General features: G+C 42.1%; 1 protein-coding gene across 5 annotated transcripts in view; it reads left to right on the top strand.

The window, feature by feature from the left end:
* FNIP2 (folliculin interacting protein 2) overlaps positions 1-18,824 on the top strand; it is a 120,772-nt gene that overhangs the window by 22,399 nt on the left and 79,549 nt on the right. Inside the window, exon 1 of one of the 5 annotated variants that reach the window (XM_045202781.3) lies at positions 2,292-2,847. The exons of 2 other annotated variants lie outside the window; for them this stretch is intronic. In XM_045202781.3, coding sequence (XP_045058716.2) covers positions 2,813-2,847 — 35 coding nt within the window. In that variant the 5' untranslated portion in view covers positions 2,292-2,812. Of the gene's footprint in view, positions 1-2,291; positions 2,848-12,881; positions 13,582-18,824 lie in introns of those variants that run through there. 2 more of the 5 variants (XM_024569057.4, XM_024569056.4) reach the window with 2 other exon arrangements.

Here is an 18,824-nt window from a genome sequence, read left to right as displayed (position 1 = left end):
CTTCTACAGAGAGCTAGATTGATGTTACACTTCCAGAATTTCTGCTATGTCTTGGTGCCCGTAATTCTTCAATTTTCAGTTCCCTTGTCATGTGATTTTCATTATTATGTCATTTGAGATTGGTTAATGTGCATACTTACGGTTTGATAAATAGAGGTAATGATTCCTCTCAGTTCTGTTTGCATGGGGGTTGGGGAGATAGTCAGCTTCCCCTTGGCTCACTTAAAAGTTTCAGTCAAACCTCTGAACACTCGTGATTCTAGCCTTTCAAACTTTTCCACTGGCCACTGGATTAGGTTTTGTGTCTTTTCTCATTAATTGTTGCGATGGGGTTTGGAAATGAAGGAGAGGCAAATCATACACGTGCACTACCACTGTGATTCTTAAGAGCTTTCTAGAGCGATGCTACCCAGTTCGGTAGCCCCTAGGTACATGTGGCTGGTGAACACTTGAAATGTGGCTGGTCTGAACTGGGATGTTCTCTAAGTGTAAAATTCACACTGGGTTTTAAAGACAGGATGAAATAATTTTTATATTCGTCATGTGTTGATGTAAAATCTTATATATGTTGGGTTAAATAAATTGTTAAAACTCTTTTTACCTGTTTCTTTTTGCTTTTTTAAAAATGAATACTAGAACATTTTAAATTACAGGTGTGTGCATATCGCTCACAATATATTTCTGTTCGGCGGTTTTGTTGTTCCCTTTGCGTTGCCAGAGAGTACTTTGAAAATGACTGTCAGTTGGTACTACTCCTAAAACCCAGACTGCTGGGTCCACCTGTGTTTGGAATGCTGTTGAAGTTGCTAGTGTACTTGAAGGCAGCTCTTCTGAACAAATGGAATACTGTCATGAACAGTAAAACTGTTTCTGCTAAGAGAACTTTTCCCTAAGAAGTTTGTCCTTTTTCTTTGGAAATCCTTCCAAACTAATAAAGGTTAATACATAAAATAAAGTCAACAGTTATCACAGTTCTACTGGATGGAATATAACTGAATCTCTTTAAGCATTGATACCAAGGTTCACATTATCTTGTGTTTTGGACTAATCAAACCCAGATTTTTAAATGTGTAATTATTTTTCAAAGGAGCATTTGAATCTGTGTCACTAAGGCATAATGAGGTATTGTTGTCCCTGCAAGAGAGACTATTTCCAGAACTTAGGTGAACAGCTATTTGTGAAGTCGCCTTAGTAAATATGAGAGAAAAGAGGTTACTTCTAACTTAAGAGTCATCTTGCTAAGCGCCTTCACTAGCTTAGCCACATAAGCAAAACACAAAAGTAGTTAAAAAAAGTAAAGGGGTGTCCATGACTCAAGGAGTTCATGATCTGGTATAGAAGTTTGTTGGGGACATTCTAATAATCTGATATATGTCATGAAGTTAAAGGAGAGAGTGATACCTTATAAATAGTAGCTAAGTCTGAAAATTATTTATTACAGAGATGCAGGTTCAAGGTTACTGTGAATCAACACGGCTCCCACATGGGTTCTTTTATGGGAATCATGTATGACCTGCAGCCCTTCTTCCCTGCACTGTGACTGTCACAGTGTGTCAGACACGCCCTGGCGTTTAGGGTGTAGTCAGCGGGGAAAGTTGAACCATGGCTGTTGGGGAGATTCCGGGCTATAATAAACAGAGAACCTTTCAGAGGCATTGCATATAGAGACTCCATTCTAGATGTTGAAATGTCTTAGGTAAAGGGTCGTGGTGGCGAGTTTTTACGGGTTCGGTGGTGCTTGGTTTGGGTCCTGAAATAAGAGGATTTGACTTGGAGAGTTAAATGAAGGGTATTTTAGGAGGGGAAACTGTTGTGACTGAAGCTAAACAGGAGGTGGAAAAGGAATTTATCAGTGCAAGAAAGAATGAATGCCTTATGTTAATGTGAAAACTAATTATTTTGTAGATATAATTTTATAGCTGTTGCACTAATTTGTTCTAGAGTTTATTGTTGGCAAGGTACTTTGCAATCCGGTTTAATTGCCTGGAGCTTCCAGGGAATTGGCATTGTTTTGGGGTGGGGGCTAGGGAGGTGACTAACTTTCCTGGATAAAATTATTATCTGCCAGATGTCATTGTGGCCAAAGTTATTTATCTTGGCTTCATGTTGTGTAAATACAATGCAGTCAACTATGAGCTGAGCAACTCAAATAGGACAGTAAGTACTTTTGGGTGTGTGCGTTTAAAAAAAGTACACATCACATTTGCCTAAAGCTGTACAGTTTTTTCAGAGGGACTTTCATATGCTCACATTGAACATTTTAAGACCCTTCTAAGAGAGGTGGAGTAAGTATCATCATCATCCATTTAGTTGCAGCTGAGGAAATAGACTCAGAGAGTGTCTTTCCCCAGAGGCATGTGGCTCGTGAATGACTGGGCCGGAATAGAGTTCTTCTTGCCTTCGAATCCAGTGTTCTTTTCCCGTGTGTGACGCCCTCTCTCAGCAAGGACACAGCTGATGGTGACTGCTTGTCTGGTTGCTCCTGAGTTCCTAGTACTCAGCCTGGTCATGAGGAACTGACTCAGAGAAATGAGAGTCTGCTGATTCAGAGCTGAATATCCCTTTCCCAGCCTCTCATTTCCCAGCTTTCTCTTTTCATAAATTGATTTCCATCCACTCCCTAAGCTACAGAAGTCTGTAACTTGGACTTCTTAAAGCACTTTATTTTTTTATCCTTAGTCGAGGACATTTTTTGCACTGCTTTTAGCGAGAAAGGAAGGGAGAGAAGAAGGGAGAGACAGAGAAAGAAACGTCAACTCAAGAGACACACGTCGATCAGTTCCCTCCTGCACACGCCTGGACCGAGGATCATATGTGCCCAGACCGAGGATCGAACCCACAACCTAGGTATGTGCCCTGACTGGGAATTGAACCCAAAACCTGTCAATTATGGGGTGCTGCTCCAACCAACTGAGCCACACCGGCCAGGGCTTCTGCAAACACTTAAGGGTCTTTCTCAATTTGCCAATGATAGACATTATTACATGAGGAGCTTTTAATTTTAGCTATACTGTGCCTGTCAAACCAAACTGAAGAACAGGAGAGAAGCATCTTCTGTCATCACTAACTTACCTCTTAATCTAAGCTGTATATAGATTTCCTTGAATAACTCTCATAACGTTATTCTGCTGTCTACATTGCCTTTTCCTTTGGCTGGATTTGGAGCAGGTCAAGAATGAGTGTGATTGCAAGAGTCCTGGCAAAACCCAGGGCTTGCACTAGGCTGGGGAGTAGCCTGCCATATCTCCAGGGGCAGGGGTCAAGAGGCAGCCAGGAGCACCACGGGCTCCAGATGAAACTTCCTCCCTTCTCCAGCTTCCATATCACAAGTGGTGAGCAAAGGAGAGGACCTGAGCACTTCGGGTACTTCTGGGAAGAGCCTCTGCCTCCTCTCCCACCTTCCCGCCACTGACACTCTGTCACATCATCACCACATCCGCCTTGACACTGTCAGCGCACTGATTTCATTTTTCTCTGTGTCGTCGGCATTTTGAGCAGGGCCTGGTGCATCAAATATTCGAAAGGGTGAATGAAGGCCCAAGTCTTTAAATAGCACATTTTAGAGACAAGTTTGTAAATTATTCTGAGAAACCAATGAGGTATCTTTACAAATTGTAGAGGACTATCAATGCTTTTTATTTTGTTGGCTTATGTAATTACTGCACAGATTAATGCATAACTCCTAGTATTTCCCAAATTACCCCAATGGCTATAATAGTTACAAAAATAGTCATTGTTTGTGTGGTGGCATTTACAGTAATTTGATTGAATTATTTATTTCTCTGCAAGATAGTTGTATTCCTATGTTATAAATGTTAAAAAATTATAAATGCTTAAACATTGTTTTTAAAACTGTTACACACGTAAGAGAGAGTGAGAGAGAAAGTCCTTTTGACAGCAAAACTCTTCTCCAGGAAGACTCAGAGACCAGTGTAGTGTGGGACACAGGTGTGTGGTTACCCGAATGGGAAAAGGTAAGTGAGAAGGTGCAGAGCAGTGAGTAGGCTTATTGCAGAGGGTCTCAGCGCTCGGCTAAGGAAGCTAAAGCTTCAGTTGCAGCTTGGGATTGTGAGCTGCCGTGGCTGAATACTGACAGCATTTTAGCATGTGACTTTGCCTGTGTAGCTCTGCATTGCACTTTGAATGATCCAGGCTGCATCTGTTTCACAGCATCAACAGGAATGTCTACAGGTTTACAGGTCTACATCCAAATGGAGGGGAGCTGGAGATGGCTGAGAGTTCCCCAGTAGGTAGTTTTTGAAACATGCTTCTCATGAATTACGCAATTTTGCTAAGAATAATGATAGTTTTGATGGGGAGAGTGGGAGCACCGACAAGTGGCAGTTCTGCAGCCATTTTCGGTCCAATGGGTAGAGTGAGCAAGTGTGTTCAACAGGAATTTCTGTAGTGGCTCTTCAAGGCAACGTGCGCTTTACTTTGTAACTGTGTGCTCCGATCACATGCTTTGTAGGGAACGAGAGACCTGTGAATGATTCCAGAGATGATGGCCCCAGCCCAGGAGCTCAGCTTCCAGCTTCCTAAGCAGATCTGGACTACTGATACTTTTGCTAAGGTCCACGTGCTAGTGACAGCCTGACTTGAAATCAGAGTTAAACTTTAAAAGTTGTATAATATCTTGTCACTAATATGTTTCTAAGTTTAGGAAGTCTTGAAAATAATGGTGTGGTTGTTATGAATTTCAGTGAGACATGGGGATGGGCTGTAAAACTTGTGCACAGAGAAAAAGCTCTGTAGGCTGAGGTCTGATGTTGGACCTTAGAAAAAAAACGAGAAAAGTTTTCTTAATCTAAATTGCTGGCTATCTAGCTGATTCCAGAAAGGGTGGATCATTCTTCTGAAACAAAAAGATAAGCAGTGCCCCTTCTTGTGAGGGGCGGGTTACACTGCAGAGCCTCACAGACCTTGACTTAGCAGGCCTGGCCTGGCTGCTGCTTTTTCTTGTTAAAGGTTAGGTGTGAAATAGTTACAGCTACACTTTTATTGTAACTCTCCTCCTCAGGGCCACTGTTTCATTTATTAAGTTGGGGATTTCATGGACTCTCATCTTTCTTTTCCTTATCTCCCTTGTCAGCATGTTAGTACTTGGTTAGATAGCCTTTGAAGTGCACTTTCTCCTTCTTTCTTTCTTTTTTTAAAAAAGATTTTATTTATTTTGAGAGAGAGAAACATGAATGTGCAAGAGAAACATTAGTTGGCTGCCTCTCACACGCCTCCAACTGGGGACCTGGTCTGCAACCCAGGCATGTGCCCTGACTGGGAATCGAACTGGTAACCTTTTGATTTGCAGTCTGGCACTCAGTCTACTGAGCGACACCAGCCAACACTGAATAGCAGCACTTTTATTTTTCAATTTAAATAAAAGTGTAATGTGTGTAGCTTAAAAATCCTCTCACTGGTATGTGTTTTGTATTGTTGCTAGGTACTAAACTAAGTCTCCAAATAAAGGAAAATTGGGGAGTTTTGATTTTAGTTAGGTGTTTTTAAAAAGTATATAGTTGTAGGTATATCCTTTTGCTGGCTTATATAAATATTAATAGCAATTACATTGAAGGAAAAGCAGTGTGACTAGAATTGCACTCTTACAGTGGGAGAGCTTCTCTTTTCTTTTCAGCTGTCTGAAATTGTTTTGACTCTGACAATTCCCTTACAATAAAGCCTACAGAATTGTTACAGAATAAAGAAATCCAGTGAACATGACTGGTATGGCAGCAAGAATTTAAATGAAAGTAGTTTCACCCTTGTTTGTAAATAATATGTACCTACCGTTGAAAAAATGGAAAATAGAAAAGAATAAAAGGACAAGCATTCCTTTTCCCATGTTGGATTTTTAAAAAGTACACTTGTTACCAAAGTGCATATAAAATTCTGTATCCTGTTCTGTTTATTTCACTTTATAACACAAGAATTTTTCTATGTTTCCCAGATTTCATGAAGACATGGCACTCATTCATTCATTCTTTCAGGTACTGAGTACCCTTTCTGTGCTGGGTGCTAACTCCTGTTGTCTTCAAAGTAAAGGCCCATGGTAGTGGGAAATAATCTGGATTATAATTAGGAACTGCTAGATCATCCTGAATTATCATGTAACTTTTACCTGAATGTGAAAGCCAGGTTACTCCCAAGGTAGTTCCTCATTTGAAGTCAAAGCAGTAGTCCTGGTTGATTTTATTACGTATTTAAGCTAGATTGTTGTGAATCAAAAAAATCACTGTGTGGGAGTTTGCCCCGCAGCTGCAGTGCTGGGCTGGGCAGGGTCAGGGGAAGAGGGCCGAGCAGACATCCTGTCGGGTGGCTGCCATGCCTGGCTCCTGCACAGGGGCTGTTTACCGGAGAGCAGGGCAGGGTTCATGGTAAGGTGTCCAACGAGAGACTTCGTCACCCACAGCACTTGGGACTGGGGCCCTGCCCTCACAGAGGACCGAATGAGTGAGCATCTAAACATTGTAAGAAGCCCAGGGTTTGAGGTATAAGAGAAAGAGTTTGACTTAGTTTATCAGTCAGTGATATTCACCGCCCCCTCTTTAACCTCTTCCCAAATCAGTCCTCAGATGGGCAGATGCTGATGAGCACCTCCTGGCAGAACAGCGTGAGGGTGGGTGGTGGGTTCAGTCACGAGCGGGATGCCTGGACCTCTGTCCTGATTGACAAACGGCACTATTTGGACTAGTTCCCTAACCTTTCCGCGCTCCATCCTCCTCATCTGTTAAAGGAAGGTATTAGTGCTGCCGACTTCCAGTGACTAACTGAAACACTGTTAGCACAATGCCTGGCATGAAGAATAAACACTTGATAAATCTAGCTAGTTATTATCTACTTGGTATGCCTGAGTTTGCACCTGTTGCCAAACTCTCCACGCGCCGAGCTTGTCGGATAAGTTCAGGTGGCATTAGGGCAGGCATGTTATTTTCTCATTGCACAGTGAAATGGTGTTAGGAGGCCGGGACGCTGTTTAGGTGTTTGGAGCTCTTCATGATTCTAACACAGCCAGGTATTGACAGGCTTGATCATAATCCTGGATCTGCCTCTAAAGCCTGTTCCCCTAAACCACCCTGCTTCCGGAAAGCTTTCTCAACCCCTTACCTTCATCCATTCGCTGTAACCTAGCACGAGTACCTTTTTAAAAACCTTTGTATGGAACTATAATACATGGACAGAAAAGTATGCATGTTCTGCTTGCTGTGAGTTCGTGGCGCTGGCGCCCAGATCAAGAAACAGTAGTTTTCCAGCATCCTTGTTGTGTCTGCTGCTGGGGATTACGCTTTGAAATCCTGTACAATCTGTTGTTCGTGGCTATATGGCAAGGCATTGTGGAAGAAAGGAAACGATAGTCCCCCCTTATTCATGGTTTTGCTTTCCATGGTTTCAGTTACCTTGGTGAGTGGCAGTCTGAATATATCAAAAGGAAGATTCCAGAAACAATCAATCAATAAGTTTTAAATTGCACTCCGTTCTGAGCAGCGTAACGAAATCTCGCACTATTCCGCTCCATTACACCTGGGATGCGAGTCACCCCTTTGTCCCGCGTCTCCACGCTGTAGATGCTCCCTGACTGTTAGTCACTCAGTGGCCTTCCCAGTTATCAGGCTGACCTTTGTGTATGGCAGTGCCAGTTTTCAAGGAACTCTCGTGTTACTTAATATTGACCCACGGTGCAAGGGGTAGTGAGTGGTGCTGGCAATTCGGATATGCCAAAGAGAAGCTGTAAAGTACTTCCTTGAAGTGAAAAGGTGAAATTTCTCAATTTAATAAGGAAAAGAAAGACTCATATGCTGAGGTTGGTAAAATCTATGGTAAGAATGAATCCTTTGGGAACTTGTGAAGACGGAAAAAGAAATTTGTGCTAGTTTTGCTGCTGTTCCTCACACTATAAAAGTTACAGCCACCGTGGATGACAAACGCTTAGTTAAGATGGAAAAGGCATTACGTTTGTAGGTGGAAGACATGATGTCATCATGGCTCGATGATCCTCCTTCTGATGTGTCGCCAGAAGGGCGATACATTCAACTCACTTCATCTCGTCGCGAAGGCGTTGTGTCTTCTCACGTCTTCCCAAGAAGAAAGGTGAGTACAGCACAGTAGGATATTTTGATGCTCTGACCAGTGTGGCTCAGTTGGCTGGACACCATCCCACACAGTGAAAGGTTGCTGGTTGGATTCCAGGTCAGGGCATATGCCTAGATTGTGGGCCAGGTCACTGGTTGGGGTACGGGCGAAAGGCAACTGATTGATGCTTCTCTCCCTGTCTTTCTCCCTGCCTTCCCCTTTCTCAAATAAATAAATAAATAAATAAGATAATCTTTAAAAGATATTGAGACACCACATTCACATAACTTTTATTACAATATACATTTTTAATTGTTATACTTTATTATTATTTATTGTTAATCCCCACTGTGCCTAATTTATAAATTCAACTTTATCATAGGTATGTAGGTACAGGCAAAACCAGTATATATAGGGTTTGGTATTATCCATGGTTTCAGGCATCCAGTGGGGGTTTTGAAACTTACTCCCTGTGGATAAGAGGTGACTGCTGTACCCCATTAAGAGAAACTGCCATGGCCTTTCCTTTACTTATTTTTCCTTTTTTTTCCCATTAAGGTAATGTGAATAGGCAGAGAAATACTCTTTATGGAAAGATTCATTAGGTAAGAATCATTACACTGGGCTTTTTGGAGAACAATGTTAGGCTTTTATCTTTTTCTTGCTTCATACCCATCTCTTTCAGTTGTGGCTTTGAGTTAAGTTTTCATTACATACAGCGATCACTGTTGTTTTTTTGTTGTTGTTGTTGTTTGTTTGTTTTTAATCACTGAAGAGTGTGAAGTCAAATGAGTGCAAAATTGCATGAATACTTACCTTGAAACTTCCCTGATTTGAATTCTCTAGACTGTTAGTCATTGGAATGGATTTGTCTCAGATGCCAAATGTTTTGGATTGGAGTTGGGTCTCTGGAGCACTGCATTATGGGAAGGATTTGGGAGGAGCCTGGGCACAATGGGAAGCAGTGCTCCTGGAGATTAGAGATATTGGTCACCAGCAGAAGAGACTGGACTGGTGTGTTGAGTCCCAGATATTTGCCTTGCATGGTCTAAAATGATACTTAATGCTATTTCTTGACCTGTGAACTTAGCATGCTTCTCTAGGGCCATGGAGTATCTGGGCTGTGAGATTGGAAACAGTGCAGATGCAGCTTAAAAAGTTAAACCAGCAGTCTCCCCTTCCTACACACTCCTCTGATCCTCACTTCCAGCGTCAGATAAAGTTCTTCTGGGCTGTGAAAGTGTCAGCGGGGGCAGCAGCGGTTTCATCCGACGCACTGAACTGCAGGTGGAGTGGGGGAGTCCAGCCAGTGAGGCAAACTTCCCTAAATGTGTAAGCACGGCTGAGCTGTGGGAAAGAAATAGAGAACTTTATCATGCATAGTGTTATGTATGGGGCTGATGATCAGTTTAATATGTATATTATTTAATATTTAAGAGAAGAGCATCCAGCATGCTAATGAGTAATAGTGTAAGTATCTATATAAGAATATGAGTCCATTTTGGGAAAGAGAAGATTTGAGGAAAATGGAGGTTGGATTGAGGTACAGAAGAGAATTTGGGTACAGAAGGTCTAAACATACCTTTCTCTTAGCTACTCTGTAAGCTGCCCTAATATCTCAGAAAACTGGTTGCAAGGATATGAATATTACTTGTTTTTTTATTTACTGAAGAAAATTTAAAACCCCCATTTAAATGTAAGTAAATTTAGAGCCATACAGTGTACAACAGTTGTGGTTTGGATATATATCACTACTTTATTACATTTTATCATGTTTGTCTTATTAAGGAGAGGAACAGGGGAAATGGCATTTTTACTTTTTAAAAGTCTTAAAAATATTTTCTGTTAAGATAACATGAATCACATTGATTAAAGTGAACATAGGTTGTTAAAACTTCTAAAGGAACTTTTGCTGTAGTTGTAGGGGAGAGAAAAGTTTCCCCTCATTTCTACGTATAGTTCTTTGGGTTGATCCAATAATTAAATTGACATGAGACAGATTAACAGGAGAAAAGAACCAAATTTGTTACGTATGTACATATTGGGGTTCTGTAAGAATATGGGGCTGAGGACAAATTAGGCAGTTGAGGCTTATATGCCATCATGAGCTAAGAAGAGAGTGGTTTGGACTTCAAAGAGAAGGTAGTTAATTCACAGGTAGATGAGAAACAGCAAAACATTGGGTAACAAACTCTTGTTAGTGGCCCAGAAACAATGGGAAACCGAGGGGACTCTAATAGACTTTGCCAGGTTTCTCCCTGTCTGCCACACTTAGTTCATAACATGTTAAGGTGAAGCTCCGTCCCTTTAAGCAGGGTATTCTATCTGAATCCTTTCTTGAAAATAACCAGTGTAAAATAATCAATATCTCCAAAAGGCATATATTGGGGTGGCAAACTGTTTTCCCCCTGGTAGTAGATGAGAGAAAGAGAAAGTGTGTGTGTGTGTGTGTGTGTGTGTGTGTGTGTGTGTGTGTGTGTGTGAGCACAAGCATCCTGTTGGTCAGAGCACATGCACAAAGAAGCACACTTTTTGTTGCAGTAGATTCAGGTCATAATTTTAATGTAAATATCCAGTGGTTTTAAATGGCTCGAAAAGTTACATTGGGGACCTACCAACAGAAGACCTGTCCGAGGTCAAAGATGAATGTCAAGACCCAGTTTTGATATTTAAAGAACTTATGATCTCGTTAGGATCACAAGACATGTACAGTATTCTTATGCAAAGCAATTATGCGTTGTATTAAAAGTATGACTTAAAAAAATTATAGGGGAATTCAAGAGAGAAAAGATCTTGGGGAAGATCCCTAACATCTCTGAAAAGATCTTTCAGCCTAGGAAGGCCGCTTGGGGAAGATGGAATTATGACTGAGGAAGTGGTTCTTCAGTGCCTGGTTCCCAGGCCAGCAGCAAGAGCACCCTGGGAACTCAGAAATGTAAATTCTCAGCCTCCACGCCAGACATGCTGAATCATAAGCCCTGGGGCAGGCCTAGCAATTCCTGTTTATAAGCAAGTCAGAGTTTTAGCCTTGCTCTACCAAGGAAATGGTGGCTACAAGGTGTGCTGGCTGAGTTTAGGGAGAAGCAGCGACTGGCACAGAGTAAGTGTTCAGATGAAGAAGGCTGGCTGCGTGGAGGAAGCGCACAGGAGGGTTTAGGTTTCCTGTGCCTTGGGTTTCTGTTTGAGGAAGCTCGTTCCCCAGTGCAGTCTGATCCTGATGTCATCCAGACGTCCCTTGTACCCACGTTGTCATTTTCACCTCCTAACTATCCTGATCATTTAGAATGTTTGCATCACCTGGATAGGGAGTAGAATTTGTATTTTTGTAACATATTTGAAGTCTTTGGAAAACAAAATATCAGCATTCTTGAACAGCTTTGTGGATAACTACTAGGTAAATGTATATAGAGTATTCATGTTTTAAAAGGGGATTTCGTATCCCATCAAGTCCTAAATAAATATCTTTTAGAGACTGAAGTTTTAAAACAAAAATTTAGTCTCGTACCTAAAAAATGGGATGTGCTCTCCCTAGAGTTTTCTCTACGTAGTTGATAAAATTCAGTTATTTGGGCATTTTTAAAGATCCCAACCCATCAACATTGAACTGTGCTTTTGTCTCTCCTGTTCGTGTAGATGACGTAAACCCTAGCCATACTGACTTCCTGGGGCTTTACTTGGGCCAGGGGTTGTTTGGTGGGCCTGGCGGTGCTGAAAAGCTTTGCTTCTGGCCTTTGCGCACAGAGCTGCCTTATGCCGAACACGAAACAGTCACAGTGCTTGCAGGGGTGGTCTTTGGCTCTCTGTGAAAGAGTTCAGGGTGGGAAGAAGGACCCACGGCTGGACTGTGGCCATGCAGTTATGCTTTAAGTTTAAAATGTGTTTTCTCTTTTCTGGAAAAGTGAACTCATTTTTTCCTCATCTGGTTTTATGTTGGCACTCTGCGTGTCGCGTGTTCCACAGAGAAGTCTGGTCTCTGTTGTAGGTGTGCTGTTTCTTAGAGGAGGATTTAAGATCTTTGGGGGGGTTGTTAAAGAGGAACTTTAGGGTAACGTATATAATAAAGTCTTAAGGTAATAATGAAGACTTCTGCCACGGTAGCATGAGATTTTTCTCACTCTTGTGAAGGGAAATATATGGCTGCCATGTATGAAGATGCACTTAAAATCTTCCGAAACTGAATACCCAGCCGGGGTTCATCAGATGTTAGGGATCTGTTAATATTTTCTTCAGCCACATTCAAGGATAAGGAAGGGGGAAGGAATTGGGACAATCTTTTAGTTACTGTGTCAAGATTTGACCTGTATACCTGTATTTTTAGGGACCTATGCTTTATTTCTTATAAAACAAGAACTGTTTTTTCCTTGAACTCACAGTGCTGTTGAAAAATCATAGTGACTCTATAACATTATTCCTATTTTACAGATGAAGAATGTCAATGTCAAAAGTAAAAACCGAGCTGCTCCTTGGGTTCTGAGAGGTCAGGGCTCTCTCGGCTTGCACATGCCGGGGAATCAGGAATGCAGTGCGAGAGTGTGGAGGATTTATGGCTTCTCACTTATTGCTTTTTTCTCTTGTGTATATATGTATTTATATAGCAGTTTAAAATATGTATTTGGTGTTAAAGCAAGGATGGGTCCCCACTCTCCCTGCCCCACATCATTTCCTATATGTCAAGCCCTACGTTTGTCTGTTGTGTGTAACCATCTTCCTCACTTGCCATAGGCAGAATTTTGCAAGGTTGCAGAGTAAGACCTGTCAGCTGACACTTGCTCACATGAGAGCCATTAAAAGGGTGGAGTGGCCAATGTCAGAACAACCTTGCAGCTGAAGGCAAGCCACTGCGTTTGCTCAGAGCGGTGTGAATAGGTCTTGTGACCCATTACTTGACTACCACATAATTTCTAACAGAGGAGCTCAGATGGAGTGAGTCAGTCCAAGCTGCTCAACCTGTTGAGTGCTTTTCTTTCGCTAACAGGAGCACAAGCTTAGGAACAAAATTAGGAAGTGGGATTTGGACTTGTCTTGTCTGTAATGGGTTTGCTGAGAGCATGTTTTATAATGTGATGGATGCATCTGACTTCCTAAACCATTGGTGGGCTTCATTTACATAACAAATGAATGTTCCCTTTTTTTTTTTCTTAAGAAAAAACTTTTGAAAGAGGAAATTCATAGGCTGCTGCCAAGTAGCTTCTCTCAACCTACTGTGTAGGGATTGCGATGATCATTCAGGGCGGCTGGTCACTGCGGAATATCCCTCAAACAACAAAGGCTCTTCAACACTTGTGTCCAAGTCCATGCTGATAGTCCGGATAAACCGGAAGAAGGTTAAACCGCTTAGGAGATGTGTGGCGGCACAGCAAAGACCCCAAACTGGCCCGGGGCCCCGCAGAATTCAGCCGGTTGTGTGAGTGCTGCTGTTTCTGGTGCCGGGAGGACTTACAAGACACTTTTATGCACAAAGATTCGAAAATGTGCCAGGGTAGGAAGGGGCACCGATCACACGGACCTCGACAACAGGTTTGAAATTTTAGTTCTATTTCAAAATCTAAGTGAAATTTTTATTTAATTCACTGTGTACCAAGCAGATTAAGTTGTATTGATCTGGAAGCTGTTTTGTTCCAAGAGTGTTTCTCAGTAGGAGACCTGGGGTGGTTGGGGGGTGTGCAGAAACAAGTCCTTTTTCTTGTCAACACGAGGTAGGCATGGGTATTTTTCTTGTCACTATTTCTATTACCCATCTGCTTTTTGCTTAACTTTTCATTATGTCTGCCTGGAGCCAGCTTACATCCTTGTCCTGTGTGGCAGCTTGAACTATACTGTTCACAGTATAGTTCTTACCAAGAAAGAATTGCAGACCTGAAGTTCCACCACAGTTGGTACATGGGCACAAGAGTGGGAATTCTCCCTTCTTGTTTGAATGGCGGTGGGTGGTTGTGCTTTTCTGGTAGGAGATGCAGGGAGCCCAGTCTTCCTCTTACAGGAAATCCTTTTCATGGGAAGGATGGTATTTTGATGGGCTGTTTTAATAATAGGACTCATCTAAAAAGAATAGCATGCTTGTGATGTTCTTTTAGGTTGAATATTTCATTCATTTTAGAAGAATTCATTCATTTTATTGGTAGTAGTTCTTAATTTAAACATTCTTTGTAAAGAATTTTATTGCCTATCAATGATAAGGAAAAAATTCTTTGAGAATTATATTTCATTCCCAAATATTGTATGGATAGATAGTAAAGAGAGCCATAAATCTGTTTCTTGGTTGGTTGAAAATACAGTTTCAGGATATAGTTTCTGTCATATAAAAATCTGTGTGTTTCTTCAGTACAAATTTAACAAAGTGGTATACATTCCACTCCAGTGTAAGAACCCAGTAGTTTGAAGAGTTTGGGAGAGGTGCGGAAATCATTTTATGGGTATTGGGTCACGTGCTGTACACTCAATTAAAGAGAGACATTTGTAGAGGAAGAGGTAATGAGTGATGTGGTACACTTAAAAAATATACTTGAGTGTCTAGTTAAGAGCTTCCCTTTTATCCTCTCCATTTTTCTCTGTTTCTTATCAAGAAAGGAGGCAAAGGAGAGCAATGGACCGACACTCAGTGCCTCTGGGTCTGGGCCCGTGTTCAGAGCTTGGTCCCCCAGCTCTGCCAGCCCCCAGCCCCTGTAACACCGGGTCAGTTGCCTGGCTTTTGTGTGTCTCGCTCTCAGCTTTAGTTGGTTCAGATTACCTAAAACATTCTTTCTTCCTCTGGGAGTCTCAGATGCAACATCAGGACCTCCTGTATTCCCTATTTCTGTTATTTGTACAGTTCTAGATTCTCCAAATAGGTATTTGAGAGGGAGGGGGTGGCATCCACATAAGAACATGCAGGGCCATCCCAATATTTAAAAAACTTACAAAGTTTTTGGTATGTGCTTCTGCTACTCACTTGCAGTGAACTTGCTGTTCTTCAGTGGATTTTAATCATTCCCATCTAACGAACACTTTACAATTAACAAAGCATGTTCCTATCTACTATCTCCGTACCTTACGTGAACTCTTTTAGATGTACTTCTCTGAGGCGAACATTTTTTAGAATTCTGCACAGGGATGACATACACTTGTCATTTAATTGGAATTCATCTCCTGTCAGACCAGTTCTCTTGGTAGACCTCATCCACTTTCTCTTCCCCTTCCGACAGTCTTGAAGCGGGGTTCTGTACTTGTAGTGTTGTGTTTGGCTTCCTGCACTTCTTTACCACGTGGGCTGGTCTTGAGGGCGGAGTGAATTGTTGACAGGAGCTGCACTGGGAGGCTCTGGCCCCAAAGTGCTCACGAGTTACCTGCTTGTCCAAGTCAGGTGGCCATCAGCAAGGTGTGACTTCCACTCCTTTGATCTTAGGTGTCTTAAATCAATAGTCTTAGGTGGTTGTCTTAGCTCAGTGCACGAAGTATATTTTCAATCCACAGTTCGGGGTCTCGTAGGTGGTGGGCTGACTTAAGTTGTACTGGAAAGCAGATTTTTGACTACACTGGGGGTGGGCCTCCCTAGCTCTGCCTTGCTCAGAGGATAACTGTAATTGTTCGGAGGCTAACTGTAGTTTTTCCCCCTCTCCTAGTGCTTTTCCGATTATTCAAAGGTGAAGATAAAGATTCCACAAATACAGTGGAGTCAAGTTGGTCGGATACCTAATAGTTGGCCACAGTGTAAAACTGACACAGTTCAGTGCAGAAAGAAACATTTTTATCTTCCCAGTTATGGTTCATGTGGAATGAAACATTTCAGGAAAGAAGTTTGTCCTCTCTATCTTCACTTCCCTTCTCCTTAATCTCTAGAATGCCAGAGATGGGGGTTGAGTTCATTTCACAAAGTAACAGTCCACAAAAACCTAACGAACTTGATGAGGCATCTGAAATGGTTTGTCTATAAAATATTCCTTGCTAAAACTCAGCTGAGATCTCGTGACTCTGAAATCTGATGCTGGGTGTATCTATAGTCTTCAAATAATTGCTTCCAGTTTTCTTTCTTAAAGTATCAACAGTAGCAAAGCTACTTACACCTTGATTTCTCAAACTTTCCCAACAAATCAGATACACACACAGGGCTGTGTACATGAGGAGTAGGGGAGTACCGGCCAAGCCGGTCTGTGATCGTTGTTTCTCTAAGGGCAAGACGAAATTTGACAGGCTGGCCTTAAAGAAGTGTGCCCTACGCCCACTGAAGAGGAACTGAAACAACCCTTCAGAGTTAATTGTGCTTTAAGTTTCATATCTTGAAATTTGGATTCAGAAGAAATTCTTTGCACTGCTTCGGACCACCAGAATGGAAGGGGCAGAAGAATTAATTAATTAATCCAATTTATCTACAATTTGGATGAACTAATTTTACTAAAAAAAAAAAAAAAAGTTGTAGACTGTGGTAGTTGCTTAACAAGAAGGTAAGTGTGGAAGCCAGGGTCTGTTTGCCCCCAGTGGACCGCTTCGCAGAGGTAAACTGGACGTGATTTTACCACCAGTCCTCATGTGGAGTAGTTAGGGTTTCTGACCAGGAAATACAGAAATAGCCACAGGTTTAGAGAGAGATGTGCTAAGGAACAGACCAAAAAATTCTGAAGATTTTAGTAAAGGGCTGTTAAAAGAAAACCTAATGCAGGTTGTAGAGGTGGGGAGAGTGCTGCTCACTGTGTTCTGCGCTTAGAGACGCTGTGTGAAAACCACTGTGCTCTGGCACTACTTAGAAAACGGAGCTGTTGGGCAGGTCCGATGAAGCGGGTAGGAGGAAAAACAAGCCCTGGTCAGCTGATGGTCTTGTGCTTCATAACAGGCTTCCCAGGGAGTCTGTAAATTGCTGGGTGTGACTCTTTCAGAGGCGCTGGGTATCGCTGTCACAAGTTCTTCTACCCTGTCTGCATTCCTTCCCTTTTCGCTGATTTTAGGGGCCATGAGGAATTTTCTTTGGCCAGTTAAAAAAGGCTCTTTCTACCAGTTGATAGTTGGGATTTAGAGATGTAATTTGAGAATGACTGAGTAAATAAATGAATGAAGGAATGCAGTGGTAACTTAGTTTTGTTGCAAAGTCATAAAGGATTTAGGTTAAAAGAACATTTATCTTTTCCCTCTGACGCCACATCTCTAATTGGGAATGAATCAGAACAGTCTCCCTACAGGGATTTTGAAGGGGGTGTGAACTCACTTCATAGGAACTGACAACTGACATAAACTTTTGTCTGGGTCTTATTTTAAGTATTGATGATGTAACAGGGTGAAGCCCTTGTCATTAGTCACCGTAACTGTTTCCAGAATGACAGTGTTCAAGACAGAAGATGAGGTTCCTCCAGCCCTGGGGTCCACAGGCCAGTGATTGGGCAGCTTCTGAAGCCTTTTCCCTTCACGTTGCTGCTCAGCCGTGCGCTGGACTGGAATAGCCACACAACAAGCCTCCAGTTCCTGGTGCTCCTGCTGTGAGTCAGCCTGTGGCCTAGCCTTATCCTTCTATTGTTATAGTAACAAAAGATGTATAACTTCTGAACAGTGATGTAGCGAGCCCTGGTGGGAATTGGTGAGAGCAGTAATAACCTGTGACCCATCTAAGATTATAGTTAAACTCCCAGTCAAAACTCAACAAAGGGAATCTAGCCTGTGGGCTTCAGAAACACCAAGGTTCCTGGCATCTGTCTTCCCCCTTTATGGGCTACAAGTTTACATGAAATGTTGAGTATCAAGTACCCTATTCATCCGTTAATGCTTATTTATCAAGGGGTTTAATCCTTCTCTTATCAATTTAGAAAGTTTTAAAAAAAACTGTTTTTAGGTCTTTACAGAACAGATGTGAATTAAAGTCCTGTCTTCTCACTATGCCATTTCCTTTTACTTTTGTGCCTTACCCTGCCCAAAGGCCTGGAAAGAAAGAGAGGGAGAGAGGGAGGGGGAGAGAGAGAGAGAGAGAGAGACAGAAAGAGAGAGAGGGAGAGAAAGGGAGGAGGGAGGGAGGGGAGGGAGGGAGGAAGAGAGAACTTAGTTAAACTAGGATAGTTTTTCCATGTACTAATCTATGTTGTAAAGTTCAGCTCTCCCAAATGGGACCCCGTGCCAGATACGGCAGACTCGTCTTTGACCTGGGGATATATTCTGTCTTCGTGATCTCACGATCTGAGGGCTCATCTCTGCCTTGAACTCACTGTGTCTTTGGAAACATTCCCGCAGGTCTCTGTATTTGTTTTCTCTTCTTAAAAAAAACCAAACACACAGAAGTGGTGGATTGGGTCACTGATGCCCAAATATGTGAAGTGTTTTTAAAAATACAGGTTCCTGAGTGTGAAGTGAATTCAGATCCATTGGGTCAAATCCTGGGGGGCTGGATCCTAGAAGCTTTGTTGATTGAAAAAAACAGACAAACAAGCAAGCAAACGAGTGCAGAGAGTTTCTAGAGTAATTTCAATGGAAAGTTAAGTCTGAGAACTCCAGGTAGGTGGTGTCTGAGGTCTTTTATAGCTCTAACATGGCTGTCTGTTACTGACCGATGAGACCCAAAGATACAAGAAAAATGTGAAGACCTTGGGATCAAACTATTTCAGTGGTGTTAAATTCGAGTAAATTTGAAGATCTAATTGGCTTTACTAAGTGATTCCTGAATTGGGCAGTATCCCATGTAGCAAGTAGACAGAAGCCCCAAAAGCTGTACAGTGCCGAAGGCTTTTATAGGCAGAAACTGGGCAGGGCAAGAAAGTTACGAGCAAAAGAAAAGAAAGGGTTGTTTCAGGTAGGTTACCGTTGGGTGGAGG

This window comes from Desmodus rotundus, chromosome 9 (genome assembly GCF_022682495.2).
Source record: "Desmodus rotundus isolate HL8 chromosome 9, HLdesRot8A.1, whole genome shotgun sequence".
Lineage (NCBI taxonomy): Eukaryota > Metazoa > Chordata > Mammalia > Chiroptera > Phyllostomidae > Desmodus > Desmodus rotundus.
This window is presented reverse-complemented; position numbering and strand designations above follow the sequence as displayed.